We start from the raw sequence: 26,708 nt of genomic DNA, 5'->3' as shown, positions 1-26,708 counted from the left end.
TATGCCGGCTGCATGAAGTTAGAGAAGAAAAAAATGGATTTTAAGGAAAAATTAAGCAAAAAAAAATTGACTTAATTTTTTTGTTTAAGTATTTTTTACGTGATCAGTGTATGAAAAACAACAAGTTCCTTCGCGCTTAGTATACTGATAGTGGGAGATCTGGATGGATTTATAAAGATATGAAAACTATTTCATTACTATTTAAAACATCGTAAAATAACTTCATCACTCCCACCTTAACGTTGAAAGTTGATAAGCCCCGGGATAAACAGATTAATTTCATCCTATTTGTATATAAATAACATTTGTAGTTACGTTGACACTGGGTTAGTAGGTTTTTGAATGGGTACTTTACGTGTCCTTTTCAAATAGAAGCTGGGCACAAAGATAAGAGACATTTGGAATAAGGTTGGACTACATTTTTGGTGGCCTTTAGGATATTTACTTGACGGGTGGAGTGAGGTGTGTTCTCGGAATTTAGAAACGTGGTTTAATAATTAATTGTATCGTTAAGGATATGTGAAATATAAATCTGCGTGTATTTTCTTTTTAAAGAATTTCCCAATATAGTAAGTTATTCGATTGTTATTAAAACACTTTATTTACTGTAATAAATCACATGCTTAGTGCGATGAAGGATAGGTTAATAGATTTAACATTTTGTTACAAGCTAAGTCTGTTTATTTTTAGCAAAAAATTTCAAAGAAGCCACGTGTATAGTTTACGTACGCTCGATGCATTAATATGTCATAGTATATTAACATCCTTTTGTACTGTCACGAAGAAAATTCATACCTTACTTCTTTCCCCTATAACAATAAAATATGTAGTAGTTATAATAGAACAACACACCTACACACACTAGTACGTACTAGGTGTAGGTGTAGGTGTGAATCGAAAAATTGTATTAATTAACTAGCTGTGCCACGCGGTTTTACACGCATTGCTCCGCTATTATAATATAGCCTATAGCCTTCCTCAGTAAATAGACTAGGTATCTAATGGGTTAAATTTGATGCAATGAAATTACACTACATTATAAGAGCATGTTGAACGCGCTAATCTCAAGAATGATCGAATGAATCGGATCCAATTTGAAAAAATCTTTCAGTGTTAGATAGCCCACTTATCCAGGAAGGCTATATATCATCACGCTATCAATAGGAGCGGAGCAATGCCGGTAAAACCACGGGTCTCAACTAGTTCGATGTGACATAATCACTAATCAGTAGCATTAAACGTTTAGATCACATCAATAGCTACACCATACCAAAATTAGTCAACAGTTAACCCCTAATTGCTCTTCTAGAACTTAAAGACTAACTCCAGTTCACTGTTAGATAAATACCTTCCTGTAGGAACCCTTAATTAGTGCTTGCTTAGTCTTTATGTTACGTGACCTTTGTTTACGGGTCGAATAGGCTCTGTGTATTGTGTAGTGTAGTTCATGTTCTGATGACCCGTTTGTTTTAAACTCTGCGAAGGTATTCGTATGTAAGGGGATTCTTTCTCTACTATTGTAATAACGTACCTATGTAGGCTTAATATGTTTCATTGTCCACTTAATTTAAATTAAAGTTAAAAGAAAGTTATTATGTGCTATAAGTTTTATTAACGTTTATGCTTTACTTCTAAATGTGCTTTTTGAGTCTCTTTTCAATATAGGTAATAGGTATTCAATATATAGACTCGTTTCAATATATTGTATTCAATATTGTAACAAGTAGAAATACACAAAAAAATAACATTATTATTAACAACACTAGGTATTTTAGGTAAGTATTATACCAGGTAGTAGGAGAAGGAAAAATCATATCTAATTCAAAATATTTATTTTGGGACACACATACGGTTAGGCTAATGATTTTACCTAAGTGTAATGAAGAGAAATAAAACGCACATATGTATCAACAGTAATAATTTATTTCTTTAAAACTCTGTAGGAATCGTTGTTTATCTGAGAGCCACGATCAAGTCTAGAATCAGTAAGAACACGGTGATCTTCGTTGTATGGAATAGTGCATCTGAAAAAAAAATATTTATTTACTCGAAACATGCTAAAACAAAATTTTGTACAATGAAAGGATGAATTAATGCGTATTTATTTTCAAAATATCAAGGTAATCTTGTATTTTAATGTTGAATGTACTTTTTTATAATATACACATAAAAGAAAATAAAATAACAACCGGGTTTAGGTAAAATAAACCTAATGAGAAAATTATTAGTGTAGCATTAAATTGTACAAAATTTATTCCGTGGTTACCATAAGGTGTAAGATTATGTACAGAATTGGATGTCTGTACTGTAAAAAACTGCAAATACTTAGATAAAATAATGATTTTTCGTAAAATGTTACGACTAGAGGAAAAGATAAAGAACTTTTCTACATAGTATGATGAACGATAATTATATAAAAATAGAAGGGAATAATATATCACCGAGCTGTGAAAGTGAAATTTTGGCCTAGTCCCAAATTATTAAATTATACAATTATAGCCGCTTTAAATATCTCAATTAATCTTCATAGAGGCAAGAACAAAAATACCTTATTTAATAGTTAATGTAATGTAATGTTTGTTTTTTTTACATTTTATACCTATATAAAAAATAGCTATCGTGCCTATTTTTTTATTCATTTTTCATGCTGAATTCTTTAATATTTAATATCCATGTTTGAATGTCTATCAAATCTGTACAAGAGTTTATAAATACGTCATAAATTAGAGCATCATACATGCATTTATTGCATAGGTTTTTAAAATCAATTCCTTTCATTTAAGTATAATCTCTCTCGAAATCTCTACTTATAGCTGTGTTATAGATAATGTATATATGTAGTTCTACCTATATTTTTTATGTATGTCTTTCAAATGGACTAATGAAACACCTTATTCTATCCAATCTTAGACGAAACTCACCACATCCACCAATAGAGGGCATATTAACAGTATTCAACTCAGTATCTTTCAGAAAAATATAATTCGCTTTGAACCCGGTTCCATCCAGTCGATCATTGGACCTAAATGTCATTCGGAAGAAGTTTCTCTTCGATGTCACTTTGAGGTCCTTTAATTGACCACAGTGGCGAGTACCACGGGAATTGACCTCGTTCGAGAATTGCACATAGTCGCTGGCTGATACCACCTCACATCTAGGAAAGAAGAAAAAATGTATTATTAAATAGGGCATTTGCAGTATTCGATCACCAGGGTAAATGCTGTATGGTACCTTTTTGATACGATTTTGCAACCATACTTTTACTAGAAACATTAGAGAGAAGTGTTTTATATGGAACTTTTTACTTTGTAGTTTGTATTGAATGGGTTCGTATTTGTATATTTCGACCGAAATAAAAACAAAAATTTATCAAACAAGGCAAAAGGAACAAAAAGTATATAATTTTGTAGTGCAATACTAGAGAATTCCATTTTGTACAAAAAAACACACACTGAAGTTAAATAAAAAAAATGAAAATGTACTATAACAGTAAGTAGGTACCTATAGCATAAACTTAGCATAAATTATTTTGTTCTAAACCTTTTCAACATGATATCAACGAACTTCAAGCTTATATTTTACTTACTAATATTTTTTCTTTTTTTTTATTGACGATAGGGAAGAGCTTGACCACAATCTCGCCTGATGTTAAGCTGAGATGTGGTCTAAGATGGTACGCGCTTCCCTAGAAGGTACCTCTAGGGAAGGTTCACTCTACGCTTGAAGACCCCCATATTTTATTTCATTCAAGTAATAAAATATATAATATTCAAGTAATAAACTAATATTTTATTTTATTCAAGTACCTAGTCACAATGAAATATTATACTTTTACAACTATGAGTAAATTACTATTTAAACAGTAAAATATATAGCCGATTATCGTTTTAATATCGCTCCTCTTTATCTCTCTTTAATAATTCACTGTATTGAAATATCACAAGTCACCCAAACATTTATATTTCTGTACTTTGTGACAAAGATCATCACCTAATTTTTTTGTGTCTAAATAATTTATTTATGATGAAAATATAGGTAATTTTCTAAATGAAGTCAATAGTAATCCAAAATGATCTAAAGATAAGAGCCTTAGAACATAAATTCCCACTTCCCCTATAAACAGTATTTGCCATAAAACTTCCAGTATCTAAAAGAACAACTTACGGGTGAACGCCCTCCACGTCAAAATGGCTGAAATGCAGATGCACCTTCTGATCATGTGTCCCATAGAAGAAATAATTGCACTCCGTATCACGCGGGTATAATCCCGGATGGTTCGGTGACGTCACCACCCCCCTCCCCCGCGCACTGCTATTATACACGAAGGCACATGGATACTCCAATAGTTGCTTCCCGGCCGTGATGCCGTAATCTGAAATTTATGAGTGCAAAAATTGTGCTCCAAATTTCAATTTAATGTAACCTTTTTGTCCGGGTGTAATCTTTTTGTAAACGACTCTGTTTCGTATGTCATTTTTGTTGCATTACCATGAGCTAAATTGATTCAATACGACAATATTTTTTGTTTACTTTTTTTGGTGTTATTTATATAAACATTTCTGTTTTTCGAGTAGGTACTAGTCTAACTTTAACTACTTATATTAAGTAACCAGATAAGTTAGTAATTATTTTGTCTGCATCTGTGATAAAACTTTTATTTATTGGATAAGAAGACTCTTCTTCTAATCTTTATAAGATTATGAATATGATTTATATTCTATCATCTATTTTTATCTATGTTTATACACACAAAGAGAGAACAATCACTTATTGATTCCTTGGATTTTAATCAAGAGCCACAGGAGTATGAGCTCTTTTGAAGTTATCGAAGCGATTAACTACTACTTATGTTCGTCCATATGGCGGTGTTATAGTTTAACGTGAGTGGGGTTGATATCTTTACCCTTTGTGTGTCACATTTGAGATTATACAACAAATTTGTATACGCTTAAACTTCAACAATCAACATATTAAACTATTACAATTTGATCGTCAAAGTTTATATATATATCTCAAATGAATACTGTTGATAAAAATAACCTTTCTAAAGATCAGCGTAAAATTAATTTATCAACACATTTAATTAACAAATTGAAAAGAAGCGTTAATGCGAAATTGTCGCCTTACTCCATGACGTTACGGTGTTGACATGAATGACATGCCTAAAGAAGTTTCACTTCAAAAAATTACCTTCAACGAAATAATAGGAGATCTTGAAGCCCCTGCTGTACCGTGATGAGTAAACACCCCTGAAATCTATTGCTAATTTTGGTCCATTCGACATTATTGCCTTCGGAACGTCGCTGCCGCAGAACGACGCCATTTTCTCTAATCTCCCGTCGACGTCCAGAAACACGTCGAGCGAATCCATGCTCTCGCAACTGTAACGGGCGTGTTGTTTACAAACAGGTTTTTTGTTACTAAATAGGAAATATTAATAGCTTTGTAAGGAACGTTTAATGTTAAATTTAGAACAAAGAAACCATTTATTTAAACTCACATAAGAACACGACAATAACATAATAAATGATACAAAGTAATAAAATCTTAATGTGTGGTCGTGTGTGCCAAAAAAATATTAGAATAATTATTATTTGCGTATTCTTATATTATACAATTTAGACTTAAAGAAATTAGACGAGGTACCGAAACTGCAAATATTTTACCACAACGCCGTTCTGTCTCTACCATTACTTAAAGCTTATAACCTAATTAACTTTAATAGGTAATAAATAAAACATCAGTCCGAATTTTCAAGAGAAAATTTCATTCATATTTGCACAGCTTTATATTCTTTTTAAAATGGCACATAACTGCTTATAAATATTTATAAGTTTTGAAAGCTAATTCCGAAAGACATCTATGGACATAGTCGTTCACATTCAATGTGAATTTTACCTCCAAAATAGCCCGTGTCATCCACACAAAGGCGAATAAGAATAGACTCATATCCTTCCTCATTCATAAATAATGTTATTATACGCATGATGTTACTTCAGTAGTGGGTTTTTCCATCAATTATGATCACAAATGGCTTGATACGGAAACAGGAATACAATAGACAACAAAATAGAATAGATTTTGTTTTTATTAAGACATTATTAGGATAGATAATGATAACATATTCCATAACAAGTATAAATTAAAGGAAATTCTGTTTCAAATAAATTTGTTTTATAAAAGTACGCACAAATCTATTTCTGATAATAGCTTTGACCTCCACTTTGACTTCAATTTATTCGATATTTCCAGATAATTATTTCTATTTACAAATGGTTTTATTGCGTGAACAATTTAATATAACATGAATAAAAACGTCGTTTTAATGGTGTCGACATTAATAAAAAACGGTGGAGAATTTTTTGGTAAGTAGAACGGGCATTTTGTTAGGTCATTAGTGTTAATTTGGGACAACCCTACGCCCACTTACCTGGAAATACTGTGAGAGCTTTCATTTTTTACACCAGTGTGAAAGTTTAATGGTTATCGTATAGACCGTTAAAAGCGACAGGTTATACATATTATTATGTAACTAAGAAGAAAGAAGCTATAAATATTCAGCAACCTTTATAAAACAATCTATTACACTAATCTATTGTGTTGTATTATTAATTACCACATAAGAGTATTATAACATACTTTCTTTTTTGAACATTTTCCTGATTACCTAAGCTGACCTACTAAATAATCGGAATTCACCCTAAAACGCTACCACATCACAATCATTTTATCGCATCTACACACTACTAATAAGGTAAAATCACATATTTGGTCACCGAAAACTCTGCTAGGACACAATAAACCGCCTGTAAAAGACGCATAGGCCAACGAATAAGGTAATTACATAGCACTGATCCTCAGAATAAGCTTATCATACTCACTCAATGATAGTCCCTGTAACCCTCTGCAGGCTGAAGTCCTCAAACACAAGCCTGACCCTCTGACGCCCTCTCGCTAAGAAGTCATAATGACAATGCGTTTTCGGAGGATACGGCGCGGGGTACAATGGTGAAATCAATTTGCCACTCGTGCTTTTGTCGGATCTGAATTCTTGGTCGCATGAAGACGCTGTAATAGATGAAGTTTGTTACAAATTGTTTGACGGGGTTTGATTACTAAATTTGATGTATTACAAGGTGTCTGTAGAACAAAAATTGGATATTTGTAACGATTATGTGAGCGTGTTTTGAATTAGAATGAGTTTTGGATTTGAGTGAATTATTTTGTCTCATGCCTTATGCCTACTGTGCTTAATACGACACAATAGGTAGGTATGTTATCATTTAAAAAAATATCCGAGTCTGATCAGAGTCTATTTGTATAGATCTAACGTGGATCATATATTAAGAATAAACTATGAAAACTCTGTGTAAACAGAAAAAAAAGGAACTAGACTATAATATGTATAGGTTAGACTCCAATTAAAAATAACCTTAACTATTACCCACTTATCTACTCATGATCTATCACCGTTCACAAAGCAAACAAAATAAATAATAAAAGGCAATAATGACAGTGCGTTTTCAGGATAAGACTGGATATAAAAGAGAGATCAATTTGCCGCCAGTACTTCTATCCGATCTGAATTCTTGATGGCACGGCGAAGCTGTAACGGTGCGTCGTTCCCGTAATGGTATTTTTATACGATGTTTGTAGATTAGATGCTATATTTCGGGAATATAGATTGGGATCGTTTATCTAGAATAAATTATTATTAATAGTGTCATTATATCAAGTAATGTAGGGTCATTATTATACTGCTAGAACAATAGCAGCAATGTTCAACAAGAATGTCAACTAACTAACTTATAACGAACTATAGTACATCCAGTTACTATATTGTAATGAAAAGAAGATATGTATTTACTTACTTGTGGCACTTACTGCTGGTCCGACTGAAGTTCCTTGGTTAGTCTTTTTATCAGCATCTAAAACAATAATTCGTCAAATGTATGAAAAGCTATACAACAGAAAACACACAGCAAATTAGCACTACACCATTAAAATATATTATAGGTCCCAGACAGGAACGGTCAATCACAATACATTCATTCTAAAAATACCAACACATAAATCCTTTTAGCAGACGAACAATATATACTATTAAAATAATATTATTCAGACACACGTAGGCTATCAATTCAAATTAAAAGCAATTCCACATCAGAATGAGATGTAAGCAAAAATTAAAATAAATGAGAAGCAAAGAATTTACTTTATTGTCTAGACAATAAAATTGTATGCTTACTAAACCTTCAATTATGTTTTCGTTAGGTTGAAACTGATATCTCGCTTTAAAACCTTGCCCAGGTGTTTTTGATTTCGCTATAAATTCCACGAGTAAATCAGATCCCGTGGATAAAATTTCATAACCTGAAAATATTTTATGACATAATTTTTATAAGTAAAGTTACAAAAACTATATAAAGTTTAATACTTGTTAGATTTTAGCTAAAAAAAACCTTTAACAGATTTCAAACATAATGAAGATGAAAACTGAAAGATGAAAAATGAAACTAAAGATTTTTGAAGACATTATTTTTCTCATAGTCATAGCGTTCATTTTATCTCTTTAATTTTCTAAATGTATAGTATCTTAGAATTTACATAAGAAAGCACTAAATTATCTTAGAATATCCATTATTAAATCAAGTACTAAGATGATAGAAGATCACGGTCAGGGTCAGATTCAACGGTCGTTTAATTCAGATTAGAATCTATTTGAGAGATTATCGCAATAAAAATTATATTTGATACCATTATAAGACCGCTGTCAGCATCAGTGACAACGGTCTTTTCTACATTGAATTTAATTTTGAGATTTTAACGCTTGTTACACTTTAGAAAATGATAGCCAGAAAATGTGGCGATTTCCGTGAACACTTTTGCTCTATGGTTAATTAACTATGCTGTTAAAGAAAAAAATAAGTATAAATTTGGTAATACGAATAAAAATTAAAGTATCAACAGGCAAAATAATTATATTAGTTAAATAATTTTAAAAGAGTAAATCTTACACCATTCGAAAAAATACGTCACATTTTATTTGCAAACACGATTATTTAATTACACACTACGTCTCCTATTACACACAAATTTTTAATATAATTAACAGAAAATACATCCTTATATAATGAAATATGACAATCCGTACCTACAATTTCATTGCACAGCATTGCAATGACCGGCGCGCTCGAAACTTTCCCATCAAAAACTTTAATTGTATCAGCACGGTTGAGGCAACTAAAAGATAAAGTTTTACTAAATTCAGATGACATCGAAGTTTAAATATATGAAGCCCCAAATGAATAGACTCAGATTTAATTCGTTTTTCAATTAGAGTTGATTGTTTCTCACCTCTCGTCGCCTTTTTGTAAAAATGATTCTTCAAAAACTAATTTCACTCGTTCGTGCTTTCTGCGAAGTGTGATTGTAGAAATATAAATAATTAAAGATATTACATTATATACTTAATACAGTTCATTATATTGATATAGATAGTACCTACTCACTTATTTCATTAATATTATTCAAAAAATAAAGTACCTTGCATTGAAATGATAATAACACTGCGCATTACGATGGTAACTGGAGGGATACCTCGGGCTATAAAATCTGCCCTGGCTTGGTTTGTTCAAATGCGAATTAAAAACATAGTCGCACTCCGAATCGGCCACCAAAACTCCGTCTGTCTCGAAATTACCTTCAACAAGACAAACAATTTAAATCAACAATACGAAACATAAATTAGAAATTTCAGAAACTTCCAATAAACTGCCAAAGTATTTGGAAAAAAACTTGTGTAAATATTCTTCACAAATTAAAACTAATTAATTGTTATTCAAGTTAATTAGAATTTTTCGGACTCGTGAAATAATTAATTGCCCGCTTAAGATCAATTTGTGAAGCTAAAATAGTACGCTTTTGTTGAATTCTAAGAATATTACAAATTTTTACTTTTCACCGGGATATTTCTCAGGATTTCGTCTAGCAAAGGTAGCCAAGAACATATTGAACTATCGAATTTTTTAATCTATCTTTGTTTTTATTTTTCAATATTGTGCTTTGACGTGCTCGGTGCTATTTAACAAAAATAAATATCAATAAAATTTACAATTTCAAGTAAAGTTTGAAATAGATTTGAATAGTTATTGAAAAGCAAGAACTCGATAATGTCGTCATAATATCATAATTTTATATCGCCTTATAATAAGCATTTGTAAAAGAGTGCTTTTAAAATATGAAAAACTGATCAAAAATAAGCAACAAATAAATGAAACTTACGTCTATCTATAAATTTATAAGTCCCAATGAAACCCGTAGCATTAGACTCCTTTTCACCACTATTTAGCTCCAGGACCAATGCTGATCCATGGGAGTATAATGTTGGTGGGGCATCATTTCTATTACCACATAGCACTCTTGACCATTTTGAGTACTCATTGACTCCAGGGATACCAGGCGGTCCAGGGCCGTGGATGTCTACTTCGGAATATACTTTTAAGTAGTCGCCGTGGGTGCAACTGAAAAAAGAATGATAATTTAGGCAAACTAATTTAATGTTTTGTTGTAACTTATAATAAGGTAAAATTCGTGCATTTTATTTTATTTTACATACATTATAAGAGTCGTAATATGATATTAGTTTATAAATTTCCATTGTAATTTTATTTGATTATATGAGATGTAATATTACTAATGTACATAATATACAATGTTAAATAGCAAAATGAGTTATAGTTGCTCGAAAAAATGAATATTATTACTGTTATCTACGTATAAAACTCATAACGAATACATAAAATCATAGATTTTTAATGATTTTGGAACGCCGTTTACGATTTAGCATCCATTTAATTTAAACGAACGTTCTAACGTTCAGTTTGAAGTTAAGAGCATTCAGAATCGTGTTTCACGTACTTTGCGGAATCTTTAATTTCAGGAAACTATTTTGGTTAAATAAACGAGGTATTTAGTTTTAACAAGTAATTTAAATCACGTTGGATAAACGTGTACGTTTATAATTTTAATGTAAATAATCCTGATCCTAAAAAAAATGTGTGCGTGTACTAGTGTACACACGTAAGAAGTGAAACTTTTTTATGACCTTATTTTTCAAAAAATAATTTGCTATGTATGCAACTTAACAGAAATACGTCGAATCACGTGTGGTAGAGATAAGAAAAAGATGGCGCGTAACGGAAAAATGTCACGCGTAACGAAAAAATGTTACACTAAATTTTTTTCCAACCCCGATAAAGGAGTTTCACTTCAAAAAAATCTAAATAAAGAATATACTATGCATTTTTTTAAATAAATATTCATCACGAAGCTTTTTAAACCACAGTTTATCTATGCAAGTCTCACATAACAGTATTTTGCGATGCCGAAAAGATTCCTAAAGAATTTTATAACCCCAAAGTGTGTCAGAGCGGAGAGCAAAATTTTATTCCCACTGGATAAACTATGTTTTAGAGACGTTTCCCTCGTGAAAAATAAGTCACTGAAAGTTTAAGTGGGTCTCGGTGTTCAGCGGCGTCACTCGTCACATGGCTTTTTCTTAACAAACATTATAGAATTTCTTTAAACCGACGTTTTAAAGGACCCTTCGTTTTATTTAAGCGTCTTTGGTGTATGTTGACTGTATATTTTGCAATGAATGTTATAATTAGGTTATTTGTGCTGTGCTGCTTAGAGGATACTTCGTATGAATGAAAATAAAGAAGAAATTGTATGCTTTGAATATGCTTTTAAATAGATGTAGATATGGATAGAATGTATGGATGCATGTTTGAATTTTTTAAATAAATACTGAATAGATTTGCCAGAAATGTGACACAAATAAATTATGCTCAGAACTAAAAACAAAGGGACTTAATCTAGATATTATCCTAATATGACAAAAGAACAATCGAACACAAATCTATTTATTTTATTTCTTTTCTTACAGTTATTGATACAAACTTACATTGGCATTGAAGAAGACAACCAATGAACGATATTTCAACAATATGCCCATGCTCTTGTTAGATAATAATCTCGCCTATAAAGCGTTCGTATTTACAAAGGTTGCTACGATTATTGACAAAAGGAAATCCTTTAGGAATAAGATACAGAGCTTGACGAAAGATATCGATAAGTTTCCTAGATAAGGACGATTTGACGTGACCTCCTTGAAGGTATATTATGTTGTTATAAGCGTATTCGGGGGGATTATTCGTACTATGATGTCACCATATAATTAATAATATAGTAAAATATTTTGTATAGATAGTATATAATAAAAAAAAATAAACATTGTGCAATAATAGTGAAAATACTATGATGTTTAGATTATATTTTATGTCTTAGTTTGTTATTTGTTTGATACTAAAGGAAAAAATTTATTAACATTGTTACGGGATTATAACAAGCTATCCATTTATCTCGTACTTACTATTATTCCTTTGTACTTTTATTTTCTCTATTACATTGCTTAAGCCGAAAATTCAGCAGTACAAATGGATACTTAGGAAAAAATCTTCAATCTTATTACTTTAATTGAATCTCTAAGAAAGTCGAAGAATCAGAGGGAACAATTTCTGAAACCCATTTATCCTTTAATATTCTTGGAAAATAACCTAATATTCGGGGACCGAATCGAGAAATTCTATAACGAAAAAACCTCACGCTCCCCACTCCGACGGGCGGAGGTGTGGCTTGAAGGCATAGCATGCAATAGCTTTACCGCGGCAGTCCCCGAGTGCCACATGTCGTTTTTTTTATTCAAGTAAACTGTTAGAAGCATAATTATGTGAATGCACGTGAATTCATCATTTATTATATCTTATATTTTCTTTTTCATTATTCGGTGAAAAGGATTCAGATGGCAATTATGCCAATGTTTAATGGCTTTTCACAATGATACAAGATCTTAGAATAAAAATTCTTCCATACAAATGAAAATACTTATATAGTCATAACACTTCCTTTAATATTTCATATTTCCCGCCATCCCAACCTTCATAAACGAAGCTTTATACTGAACAATAAAATAGGACATTACGTATTTATTGATTTTAGAAATGTTATGAGTTTTGTAAAATTGCCATATTGTATTCCTTTACTTCGTCATAAATTATATCGGATATTTTAATTACTAAATATCACTGTAAATTTTGTACTACGAGCAAGATTTAAGGAAATGACAGTAAAACTTGTTACCAAACTTTTTAGAGAATTGTTAAACTAGCAAAGTAATTTTGTTTTTTGACTGACCGGTTGCCTTGGTTGGTAGTGCACTGCCTTCTAAGTCAGAGATCGTGGGTTCGATTCCCACCCGGGAATATTTGTGTGATGAAAATAGATGTATGCTTTGTATCTGGGTGTTAATTATCTATATAAGTATTTATTTAAAATTATATTTATTTATGTTTAACAGCCTTCTGATTTCCATAAGACAAGCGAAAGCTTAGTAAGGGATCAAGATCGTGCCATGTGTGAAATTGTCTTGAAATATGAAATATATTTTTTCTAATATTTACTTCCCAGCTTTCCCTCTCATTTACATTCGCTTTCAATAAATTTTAACCAGTTTGGTTAGAAACGAGAAAAGATGTTATCTGCTGAAAAAGTGAAATGACATTTGAATCCGTAAAAGTTATCAATAGTACATTAGATACTATACAGTGTGAAAATTTCGATTGGCCCTGGAGGAAAAGTACTTGAAATACTCAAGATAGAAAAATTTGCTGAAAGCAAACATTCCTTCTTCTTTCTTCATCCTCCAGGGCTCATCGAAAATTCGTTTTTTTTTTGTTGTTTTGTAACTGGATAGCTAAGCGGGTTTTGATCCAATTGACGTATTTCCTGTTTTATTTTATAGGAAATCGTTGTTATACATCATTTTAAAATCAGACAGACAGAAGTGCTCCTCTCCAGGAATGTCGGTGACCATTTTTATAGAAAAGATTTTACTTATAATTATTATTTTTCGGAGTGAAGTAGCAAAAGTCGCATTGAATAAGTTTTTAACGCAAAAACGAATATGTACATATTTTATTAGATAATCCCACGCTTGTGACCTACCGTTTAACTTAATTTAATGTAAGTAAATTGTATTTCGTACAAAGCGCAATGAATGTACATTTTTAGCGGCACAGAGTTAATTGAATTTTCTTTACATAATACAATGGAACGGATGCGTTCGTAACTTTACTCCATACGCGGGCTGTGGTTTGATTTATGAATTCAGTCGTTTTAATTCATAATTCGTATGAATTTTCAACACGAAATTATGTTGCGGAATCCATGCATACATTCGCGGATACATTTTCGTAGTAAGGAAGCGTGAACATGAACACAATATTAAAATTAATTTTTGTGCTTTATCATTCAATATTACTTTTATTAATTTAGTTTATTATAGGTTTATATATTTTTTTCGGAAACATTACATTTTAGGTGTACCTACCTATTATGATTAATGTACTTATATAATTTTATACAATCTTCTCAATGTTAGAAGGGATAGATTAATGTCATTTCTCCCAGCAATTTGTGAGCTTTTTTCAAATCTGATGTGTCATTGTGATGCTCTTGGAAAGTATTACCTAGACGTGCTTGAAATTGATTCCTCCCTAATGGATATCTAATCGAACGAACCATTTTTTATTCGCGGGAATTTGTATTATTTAAAATAATGATCATAATTGTGTTTAAACGACATTTATTGCTTGAATTAGGCTAACATAATTAATTGTTTTGTCAGGTTGACAGATTTTTTCTAGTGTTGGAAATTTCTAGAAACGAATCCTAATTGTATGTTAATAGATTTATTATCTGATTTATTCCCGGAACTCTACTAGCGTGCTAAATTAGATGATGGAAATCGATTTCTTTTCGAGAATCAGATATATGTATAAATTACTCGTTTAAAGATATAGTATGTGACTTGTGAGAATTCTTACAAATTGTATGGCATGCAGCGTAATAATAGTAGATAACTTTCGAATGAAAATATTCATAGGAACTTTTAAAATAGTTTATATCATACAAAACAATTACTCAGGCAATTAAATACGTTCCCATATTATGTGTGTATGTTATGTTCCCATATTTTATTATAAAATATATGGTGACTAATAGGATAAATTAAGATGTATTTCATAACTAGTTTTTATTTTTAGTCTGTGTTTTTCTACTTAGAATCTGTGAATATGTTATCTGTAGATCGATGATTATCTATGACATACTACTTTGTGTTTTGGAAATGGAGGATTGTATTTTTATCACCGGTATATGGATAATAAACTAATTTGGCGTTTTAATTTACACCATCCGCACATATATTTAAATATTTTAGAATTAAGTAACATTATTTTGAGAGACTTGGTTTTAGTAAGTAACGTAACATACGTAACAAGCATTAATATTACAAAGGAAATTTTCGGTAAAATTAGGTTTAATTTAAAGTTGTACATAACAAATTTCTGTTTTACTTTCTTCGACACCAAATTTATTTCAGATATTTATTTGCATAGAATACTATAATACTAATGTTTTGACTGAACTTTAAAATAGTATTCTATAGCGAGTATCATAAATTTTAGTAGAGTCCAACAATAAGGGTACCTATTGAATAAAAATAAAATTAAGTTTAAAATTTAATTATGATGGAGTGTGCTTTATGAAAACTAAAAGTATGATTTGTAAATAAATATTATTGAATCCATGAAATACTAATTTGTCTTTATTTTTATAAAAATATTTGCGATAATTAGGCCAAATTCATCTTTCAAATGGCTTAAATTAAACATTGTGCAGCATCTATTGAATAGCAATTTGTACAATTATAATAAGATAATTATTATACAAATTGATATAAAATGAAAACCTTTCAATTTTACATTTTACAAAATTAATAAAGCATTATGATAAAGTACTTATCATAATGCTTTATTAATCCGTCAAAGTATTTAATTATAGTAATTAATTTCCAATTATTTATCTCATTCGATTCAAGAGATCAATTATCATCATTTTTCTATATAATTGCATTATCTCTCAAATCTCAATCGTCCTAATAAATTATTTTATCTGAATATTAATCTATCTGTCCATACCCATGCACTATACGTAACATATTTACACAATTACTTCTTCCCAAGAACGTTGAAGTTTTGGATCGATTTATTGTTTCCGAACTACTACGACATTGGGGCCTTTGTGAAAAACTTATGATAGTCCTTAGTGGTCCTTATAAGGACGACAAAGTAATGTAATATAGTTATAAATATAATATAGTTATGAGGGTGATAGCTGATTCTCAAACTCAAACTTAAACATTTATTCATTCAACTAGACTTCCTATAGATGCACTTTTGAATGGCCAAATACATAAATTAATATTTTCAACCGGTACACAAATTATTTATTTATTTATAAAGAAAAGATACCTTACAGCTAGTGATACAATTTTTTTTTAATTAATATTGATACAATCCTACTAACATTATAAATGGGAAAGTTTGTGAGGATGGATGTTTGATACTCTTTCACGCAAATACTACTGAACCGGTTACAATGAAATTTGCTATGTAGGTAGCTGAAGACCCAAATAACATATAGGCTTTTTATCCCGGAAATCCCACAGGAACGGGAGTTATACAGGTTTTTCTTTGAAAACACGAGCGAAGCTGCGAGTGGAAATCTAGTTTAAAGTATACGTATTTTACACACTCATATTTTATATTGTTCGTATTTTTATGATATTTCTAGTCTTATTTACCAAATTTAAATTTGGGTATAATAGATAACCGATTGTTAATAAACAGCTATTTACATTATGCTAATTAAACAAGCAAATTAAATAAATCCGATTGTATCAATTGTATTCACCCGAAACATGTTATTACCTAGTTAATAAAGAATATTAATTAGTTGACAATTACAGCCAACTTACAAATTAAATTAACGTTAAATTCAAACAATAATTTTAATCCAAAGCGTAGTTCAGTAATTACAATTTCAATGTTTACTTTCACCACTGTACCGGAAAATTATTTTATGAGAACTCTTTAAACATGCGCTGAAATTATGCGAAACCTTTTTATTACTCCGTCCCCGACGTTATTACATGCATTGCGAAGAATTAATATGCATATTTACTACTAATCACCCTTTTGAGGTGTTAACTGTAAATACGATGCAAATAGAAATATTCGATAGCAATTCGAGACCCCTTTTTAAAATGTTGACCACCTCCTTGGTACAGTGGTTGACGAGTGAGCGTAGAATCGAGGGGTCCTGGGTTCGATTCCCGGTGGAGACGAGGAAAAAAATGTCACGGTCTGGCAGGACACAGAAGGCTGATTACCTACTTGTCCTTAAAGATAATCGATCAGTGAAACATATGTATGCATAATGCATCTGCCTGCCCCTTATCCCACTTGAGGACACGGGACTTTTTTTAAATGTCCTTATATAATTGTTTGGACAACAATTTATACCTATAAATAAAATTTACTAATTTAATATTATCTATGCTAATCGCCACGCCTTGATTCAACAAAGTTATTACTGATCAATGAAAATACTCCAATTTTCCTTAATTTTTCTATCTTTTACAAAAACCACATTTCCTAATCGGCTTTATTACTAAACGTGTGAAAATAAAAATACTTTCAAACCACCTGCTCGGTAAAACGTAACACAAGCTATAATGTTTGAAAAACTCTAGTATCTTCAGCAATAAACCGATTTCCCTAACAAAACGACGCTACCTACAATACACCGGGCTATTCCTCTTCCGCGAGAGCATGGAACAATTTATGACCTACTATTGTACGACACAGACAAACGACAAACAAATAAAAGATTGTATCCCCTACCACAGAGCTTCGAATTCTCTACTTTGTTAATTACAAATTAATTTACAATATTGTGGTTCATTATTCATTAGTTTTAATTATTAACGTGTGTAACTCATATTCATTTGTTTGTTGGTTAGGAAACAAATCTCAATTTCATTTTAATAAAAAAAATAATTTACGAAATGTACATACAGTGATAGATTAATTTATTGTGAAAATAAACGAAAAATTGCAATATGTTTCTGGTATAACTAAAGCCAATCATGCGAGTGGTATGAAAGAGGAGAATATTTTCAGTCACCATGGTGATGCAATACAAGTATATTATTCATATATAAATATAATAAATGTATCTTATCACAATATGTGTCTTCATTAATTAATTGTGTAAGTCTGAAAATTAACAAACTTCACAAATTAACCTCATTACGGGCTTGGTAACAGAATAAATAATAAGACGGAGTTTGTTGGAGCAAATACCTCAACAATGTAAAACATGATTTATCATAATAAGCTCTGAATTTTTAAATAAAACTATTTGAATTTGATATGTTTGGTTTAATGGCATTCAAATCCATACTATATTAATATTATAAATGCGAAAGTAACTCTGTCTGTCTGTCTGTTACTTAATCACAACTTAACTACTGATCCAATTTGCATGAAGTTTGTTATAGATATATTTTGATACCCGAGAAAGGACATTGACTACTTTTTACCCCGGGACATAGGATAGGTTTTATCCCGGAAATCCCACGGGAACGGGAACTATGCGGGTTTTTCTTAGACTGCGTGGACGATGCCGCGCGCGGGTGGAAAGCTAGTGCATTATAAATTGATATATAAAAATATTTTTTATGCTTTTATTAGCTAGAACTGTAGTGTACTGTGTAGAACCTGTATGCTAGAATTTAACCAACTGCGTCAGACCCGATTTTGACACACTTTAAACAGACAGAATTAAAACTTTATACAATTACAACACAATACATACAATAGGTAATATCATTTTAAGCGTGTTTTGTGTTTTTAGCTATATTAATAAAATTATAGCTTCTCCGCGCGGTTTCACCCCCGTGGCTCCTCTCCTGTTGACCGTAGCGTGATGATAATATGGCCTTTAACCTTCCTCGATAAATGGGCTATCTAACACCGAAATAATTTTTAAAATCGGACCAGTAGTTCCCGAGATTAGCGCGTTCAAACAAACAAACAAACTCTTCAGCTTTATACTATTATAGTATCTATAGATTATTGTAGTGAGTCCTTAAAGTAATAAATTAGATGCGTTCCATAATAGATTAGTTGCCTTGTAATTGGTTTACGATAGGACGTGAATAGGCCATTCCGAGATTAGTTTTCCACTATTGAGGTATTTCTCTTAATAAAACATGGCTGAAAGTAAACGATTATATTCAGAAACGAAATATGAAACGAAGAAATATCGAATAGGGCTCGTTAATATTTGATACTTATAAATGCTTTTAGGAAATACGACTCCCTTACTATGGGCGTAATAAATGTTTTAAAGGTTGATTTAGAATATTATATCCAGCTTTGTGAAACCTCTAATTTAGCTTTCTGGGTCGTTCTCATTTCGTATGAACTACGTATTTGTGTAGTGAATCATGTTTGTACAGGAAGTTTCACATTTGTAATTTTCTTTCGACTATTTACTATTCACATTATAATAGACTAGCTTTTGTATAGATTTATTGTTAAATTGATTCATTATTTGATCACAATCATTTATTGAATATTGGTATATCTTATTACTATGTTTAACTCATGCAGAACATTATTTACTTGTAACTAGATATTATACGAATCATGAAAATAAACCATCTTGATTTAATATTTTACGTTGAGTATCCAACTTCGCTTCTCAAAATGAATTCTATACATCCGTATAGAATATCCTTCATTTTGCGTAGCTTATAATATAATTATGGATAAATTACGCATTGCCTAAGGGTAGGTCTAGAAAGGATCGGTCGTAAAATAGATTGCTATCAAGTTTAATACAATACGTCAAGAATAATAGTTGTTCTGGATGGTTCTAGAAATTATAAGAAATTCTACTCTATATTGTATCTGGCTTTCCGCCCGCGGCTTCTCATTGTCTCAAACTTTACAATAATTATAAATTATATTCTAAAACTTCCTTAGATTACCACGCTATCTATTGGTAAAAACAAAATGAAATCTATTAAATAGGTTTTGTTTTTATCGTAAAAAAAGTGGTATAACTAACGTGGCGACTGATTTTTTTTCTTCGTCTTTTCTGGGTTGCCTGATAGAGATCGCTGCCAACGATAAGGCCGCCCATTGTACATTGTTATATTATAATATTGTTAAGTTTGTAAATTTTTTTATAATTTATTTCTATAAGGTACCTATACAATAAAATAATTTTTCATTCATATTTTCATTATAAGTTTGAGATGGTAGAGTTTTAGTTTGATCCTAATACGAAATGCAACGATTAATCCATTGAGCCCCAAGCGGCCCGATCGGTCCACGACACGATAGATTTTCTATTGTGTCTGTGATTCCGGGGCCTGAGTTATTAAAAAATCCTTCGACATGTCATCATATTTTATGAATGTAAAAAATATTACTTTTTTATTATACCTACACCTATTTTTTCATATTTCTCTATAGTGAAAATTGCAATGAAATAATTACGTCTTTTGTTCATCATTCAAAGAACTTCAAACAATAACCGTTCCATTTCGTGAGATGTTCATTCATAAGAAGTTTATTTCACTCAAAGCTTCGACTGACTATTTTATTGTTGCAAATGTGACGAAATTGTAAATGGTGCATTATGTAGATTTTAGTAGCACTCCGCGAGTTATATTCGTGTTAAACGTCAATAATGTTTTATGTTTATGGCCATGGGAATTGTGTAAATTGTCAGCTTATTTTTGTTGTTATTCTGCTTGTATATTTGATGGCTTGTTTGATGGTAAAGTACGCCCAAAGCAACGCTTATTGCTTATTTATCAGTCAATAAGTATGAGCATACTCGTCAATTTTGTTAAACGAAAAATCACATCACCATAAAATTGGTTTTTATTTTAAAACATACCATTTTTATAACATTTATTTTAATGTTTTCAGTTAGTAATTATTAAAAGTAAAATGAAGGAAAATACACAATATCTCATATACATATTATACCACCCTTATATACGATGAACTTCAGACTATATTCAACGGAGCAACCGTAACTGCAGTGTGTAAATACGAAAGTGAATACAGTTCCAAGCAAACGCTTATAAAGTGATGCTCCTTGCCCTGTGGCAATCAAACACAAACCTGAAAGGATATTGGTTTACTCGAAGTACCTTACAAATGGAGTCACTGGTTTTGGTGCACTGAACTGTCGTGCCTTATTCCTTTCGTTTTGGAATACAATTCTGAACAGTATTTATACCTTGTTAGTTATTTAATTTTGGTTTACATTTATCGAAAAGTTCTTAGTGTTTCTTTACACCTACAATTATATAATCGAGGAAGAAGAATACAAAATCGTTTATTTACCCTGGCTATTTAAAAATTTTGATAAATCATGGGAACTATGAACCCTATCTTCAGAAAAGAAGTGATTCTCCCTTTCTAACGATGCTTACTTTGAAATAAAACAGCTCGCTCAAAGTGTCTATAAGTAAAAATTTAACGCAAAGAAGACGCGGTAGTATCCTTCTAATTTAAACTTCAAAAGAAAACAACTCACTCAAGATGTTCCTTAAACACATCGAAGTCGGTGAACACAAGCTCAACGATCTGATGTGGCTGGGCTATGAAGGTATACAGCAAGCAGAGGGCACGCGGGTACGGGCGGGGGTAGTCCGGGCTGCTGAATGTACCACGCTCCTTGCCTTGTGGCGACGTGAAGCGGATGCACGAACAACCTGGTGGAAAGATTAGTTTTTAATTATTTTAAATAGAAACATTGTTGCAAAATATAACTAGTCTCTTTCAATCTATACTAATATTATAAAGAGGAAAGGTTTTTATGTATGTATGGTTTTACTATAAACCATACCTATAAACTACACAAATAGAGGGTAACTTGGATTAACACATAGGATAGGTTTTATCCCGGAAATCCCACGGGAATTGAAACTATGCGGGTTTTCCTTTGAAAACGCGGGCGAAGCCGCAGGCGGAAATCTAGTGAGAAATACATTCATTAGACGTGGGGCACACGTGGGGCACACACACACACAGGAACAAAACATTATAGGAACTTTGAAGACGTGACGAAATGTAACAAGGTTTTGTTTCATTGAGAAATAAATAAATAATGAGACACGAAAGCAAGAATACCAAACAAGAACTTTTAATTTATCAAGAACAGTAGAAACTTTGCGCAGGCACGCAGGTACTATAAATAGAAGTTGAATGCTTCATTTTAAGTTATACGGCTTAATTATTCGTAATTTTTTTTTATCAAAATGTGTTAGGGAATGGAGTGATTCTAGTATAACATTAAAGTATATATATTGTAACTGCTAATTCACCTTTTTAGCAACAATCAACCATCAATTATCAAATTGTAAGGAAATAATGTCACATTCATCGTTATCTTCGTAATACAGATAATAATCACCCTTTAAAAGTTAGGCAATTACTTTGTACATTACGAAATTCAAAACCGTATTGTTTTATCTTAGTATTTATCATTCGATACCCAAACAAAGTTCTTTGTAAGTATTTACTTCTTATAAGTTATAATTGTCAGTTGTCGATCTCCATTACTGTTGAATTACATTATCTCTACCTACTACATTAATATTTTATGTTTGTTTCTTCTTAATGTTGTCGGTTCTTCTAAAAGTTTATCACATTACTTGGGATGTCTCGGTTTATTTAACGTAACCACATACGTACAGTTTGGATAAATTCATGTTTATTTCCATGAGAATATAAAATTAAACTTTCAAGTAAAAGTAATACGTATTTTATTTAACTACTACGTTTCCGCCCGCGGCTTCGCCTGCGTTTTCGAAGAAAAACCCGCTTGGTTCCCGTTACCGTGGGATTTCCGGGATGTTAATCCAACTTACCCTCTATATGTGTGCTAAAATTCATGGTATACGGTTCATAGTATTTGTGTGAAAGAGAAACAAACATACACACACATCCATCCTCAGAAACCTCCGCATTTACAATATTAGTAGGACATCCAGAACCATAGGTAATTTTTCAAAGTTGTATGTTTTTCGTGAAGTAAAAGTATATAGTATTGGAATATTTTAATCGTTGAATTTGAAAAATAACAATCATATTTATCATTTTTGATATCAATACAAAATTGCATTATATACGCGTAATTTCCGGCTGATGGAATAATTAATTTTCCGTTGGGATTTTAATTTGATATTCAAACCTTTGGAATATAATTAAATTGTATCTTCTTTTCTCTTAATATAAAACTTCCCTTTCAATTAATTCTTATCTGCTTTTGATATTACGTTAATTGTTTTACAAAGTGAAACTCCTTCAGGCGCGTTGTGAGTAAATTTCAAGGTCGCGTCATGGCAATACCGTCACGTCATAGAGCAAGGCGACGATCTTGGTACATTTGAATCTTGCCAAAGAAGTTTCACTTCTGACATTAGTGCTCGGTACACACGCTCTTTTTTGAGGTAAAAGATATAGATAAAAGGTTACAGGAGTGAGCAAACAACGTGAAATCTTAAAAGTTCTGAAAGACGATCCCCTTCAGTTAGTTGTTACAATACGGAACTGTTTCGGCAAAGTAACAAATTCCTCTATTTGTTTGAACTGTAAGTATAGTATTTCGGTTGTGGAATGTACATACTTTCAAGCGCAAGAGTAAAATATTCTGCTTGTTCCAAAATGTTTGTCTTGGTTTGAGTTTTATGTAAACATCGTACGTACTTAGAAAATGTTTAATGTTCTTGCTTAGAAACATGTTTTACAATTATTTTGTAGAAATATTTCAATATGATAGTTTCTGTTTCGGAATAATAATATATGGGTTGTCCGCCAAAACCGCTTTGCATGGAATCGAAGTCGTCACTTCGATCTTTTTTACCCAGTGAACTTCGTTTGACTTACGTAACTTATTATTTATGTTTATCTCCGTTTATACCTTCTCTCAACTTCTACAAACATTTCAACATTAGCCACTTCGGTCCAGCTTTTCTCGAATTTTAGCGTTACAAACACAGTAAATTAATTTTATGTATATTAGTTTTTCCATAGTCTTACATACATACTTACTTATAATACGGCCATTTCATTCACACAATAGGAGAAAGTAAAATTATTTGAGTTTTCATTTCATGAGTTTTCATCTACAAGACAATTACAACGATCATAAAAGAAAACAAGATAGACTAACACTACGGAATCTGACGAAGTACTTTTCTTCAACAATAAAACGCAACATAAAACTTTTAAAAATATTTTTACAACCAAAGTTACAGACTTCACTAAAAATACATACAGTAACATTTTCTTTTCTCCCGTAAGCGATAAGGCCGCCTTATGTACCTACCGTGTTAATCCATTTTGTATGATTGTAAATAATTTAATTGGTGTGGTATATTGAATTGATAAATAAAATAAATAAATACATGAAAAGCCATTAATAACACAAATAAAATAAAATAATATCGAAGTAAGCATACAAATACGAAACATAACTATCAAACCGGGTTATTTTTATAAGCTGTAAAAGTAACGCGAACACGTAAAAGCGTATCTTTCAGAACAAATCCACAGTTATAGTAAAACATAAGAATAAAAGGGAAGTTTACTCACTTGGATTTATAGCGAAGCCTTCATCAACTGTGTTCAGAGATAAGTGTAGCAGCAGGATGAGTGCGGTTGACGTCTGAAATACGAAGCTGGATTAGATATTGTTATAGAATTAAATCTCAATCTTGATTTAAGAAATTAAAGACACATCGGCACGATTCAATGATATTTCTCTTTTCAAATTGAAACAGTGCAAGGCGAAGATTCGTTGGTAGGTATCTTTCGTATACGTGATAAAGTGAAGTGAAGTCCCATAATAATAATAATGGGCAGATGCATTATAAATCTATTTCACTGATCGATTTTTTTTAGAGACAAGTAGGTGATCAGCCTTCTGTGTCTGCCAGACCGCGACATTTTTTTCTTCGTCTCCACCGGGAATCGAACCCAGGACCCCTCGGTTGTACGCCCTTCAACCACTGTACCAAGGAGGCGGTCAGAGAAAGATATCTATTTTATATAATTCTTTATTAAATCTCTATCTTGATTTAAGAAATTAAAGATAGCATCGGTACGATTCAATGATCTTTCTCTCTTGAAATTGAAACAGTGCAAGGCGAAGAAAGTTTTAATTTACGTTTTCACTAATGGATTTTTATCTAACTTCAATCGTATGTAGCTTTTATTTACGTGAGCCAGAGAATTAAATTTTCTTGCGGGTATGTAGGTTTGTAAAATAGACAGTAAACTAATGATATACGTATTATTTTGTGTAATTAATTTGTAAATTACATGATGATAATATGTGAAACATACAACCTAAACTTGATTCAAATGTTCATTATCTTAAAATAAAAGACCTTTGAGTATTAAAATCAGATATTAAAAAAAAGGGGTTTCTTTAGTTAACTGCCGCACGTATTATAGGTTTTTTGTGGGAGGGGAGGGGGGAGGAGGAGGGGGGGACCCTCCCCCCAAAAGGGGAAAGTTAGGAAACCAATAGTTTTGGAGAAAAATCAATTTTCCTATTCTAACCTCAAAATGTATGGAATTGGTGTTAAATCATTTTAACTAAGCATTAGACGATAATAACAAAAAATTTACGATACATAAATAAAATACAAACAAGTTGTGTAAGCCTACGCAGTTTTTTTATTTGAGTGGGAATCGCCCTAAAGTCGCTTCTGGCACTCGCCGGCCGCTGCCGCGGCACGCTCGCTTCGCTCGCTCGGCTCGTGCGGCAGTTCAAGAGTTAACCTAACACGCTCGTCGCTTCGCTCCTCGCTACCTATTTGGATATTAAAAATAAAAGTTTAATAGTTTTTTAACCTACTTACGTAGATTTTTTTTGTTTGAGTGGGAATCGCCCTAAAGTCGCTTTTGGCACTCGCCGGCCGCTGAGTAAAGTCACAGTACAGTGAAATGGAACGTCTTGGTCCGCTTTTTTTGCACAACAAAACGGATAAATGCGCTTTTTTCGCACAAAAAATTATTAACTTTAAAAATTAATAACTAAAAAACTACAAGTTTCCTAACGATAATATTTTGGAATTACAATCTTACATTACCTAGCTAACTAACAATATAAATATTTCCAACAAATTCGTGCGGCAGTTAACTAAAGCCAACCCAAAAAAAATTATAAGGAATAAGTTCTTATTTGCATTATATAAAAAAACAGCAATACGTAGTCAATGTTATAGAATTTACATATACCATTTCAACAATAGTGAACGTTTGAACTAAACAATCCTTAAATTTGATACGACTATAAAACGATTTTTAAACACAATTTCTCATATATTTTTGCCTACATACTAAAATTACTAATTACTAATATTATATTATATATTAAATCAATTCCCAGCATTTACCCAGAAACATCGACACCATCATCAAAATTTTATGTCTAAACTTCCAAATCTAATAAACCAATTTACCATTTAACTGTTGCTAGAGATATTAAATAAGAAAACTCCATCGCGAGCTACTTTTAAATCTGCTTAGCTATTTTTCCCGTTACGTGACCTGGTCTAATTAACTTCTTACTGGGTTTATGACAAGCCTTACACGTGTTTTGAAACTTATTAATTTTAGTTTCTCGGATGCTAGAGA

General features: G+C 31.5%; 1 protein-coding gene across 1 annotated transcript in view; it reads right to left on the bottom strand.

Moving 5' to 3' along the window:
• Positions 1-1,903: 1,903 nt before the first annotated feature.
• The window catches only part of LOC123695042 (suppressor of lurcher protein 1-like), a 48,175-nt gene continuing 23,370 nt past the window's right edge, over positions 1,904-26,708 (bottom strand). The window contains exons 3-15 of the mRNA XM_045640733.1: positions 24,657-24,729; positions 21,595-21,772; positions 10,285-10,523; positions 9,547-9,703; positions 9,358-9,417; positions 9,155-9,243; positions 8,254-8,373; positions 7,872-7,928; positions 6,882-7,068; positions 5,191-5,381; positions 4,165-4,372; positions 2,922-3,154; positions 1,904-2,024 (exon numbers count right to left, since the gene is read on the bottom strand). Of these exons, the coding sequence (XP_045496689.1) occupies positions 1,954-2,024; positions 2,922-3,154; positions 4,165-4,372; positions 5,191-5,381; positions 6,882-7,068; positions 7,872-7,928; positions 8,254-8,373; positions 9,155-9,243; positions 9,358-9,417; positions 9,547-9,703; positions 10,285-10,523; positions 21,595-21,772; positions 24,657-24,729 (1,863 nt within the window). The 3' untranslated portion in view covers positions 1,904-1,953. The remainder of the gene's footprint in view (positions 2,025-2,921; positions 3,155-4,164; positions 4,373-5,190; positions 5,382-6,881; positions 7,069-7,871; positions 7,929-8,253; positions 8,374-9,154; positions 9,244-9,357; positions 9,418-9,546; positions 9,704-10,284; positions 10,524-21,594; positions 21,773-24,656; positions 24,730-26,708) is intronic.

This window comes from Colias croceus, chromosome 10 (assembly GCF_905220415.1).
Source record: "Colias croceus chromosome 10, ilColCroc2.1".
In the NCBI taxonomy this organism is placed as follows: domain Eukaryota; kingdom Metazoa; phylum Arthropoda; class Insecta; order Lepidoptera; family Pieridae; genus Colias; species Colias croceus.
The sequence above is the reverse complement of the archived record's forward strand: the minus strand, read 5'-3'. Positions and strand labels throughout refer to the sequence as shown.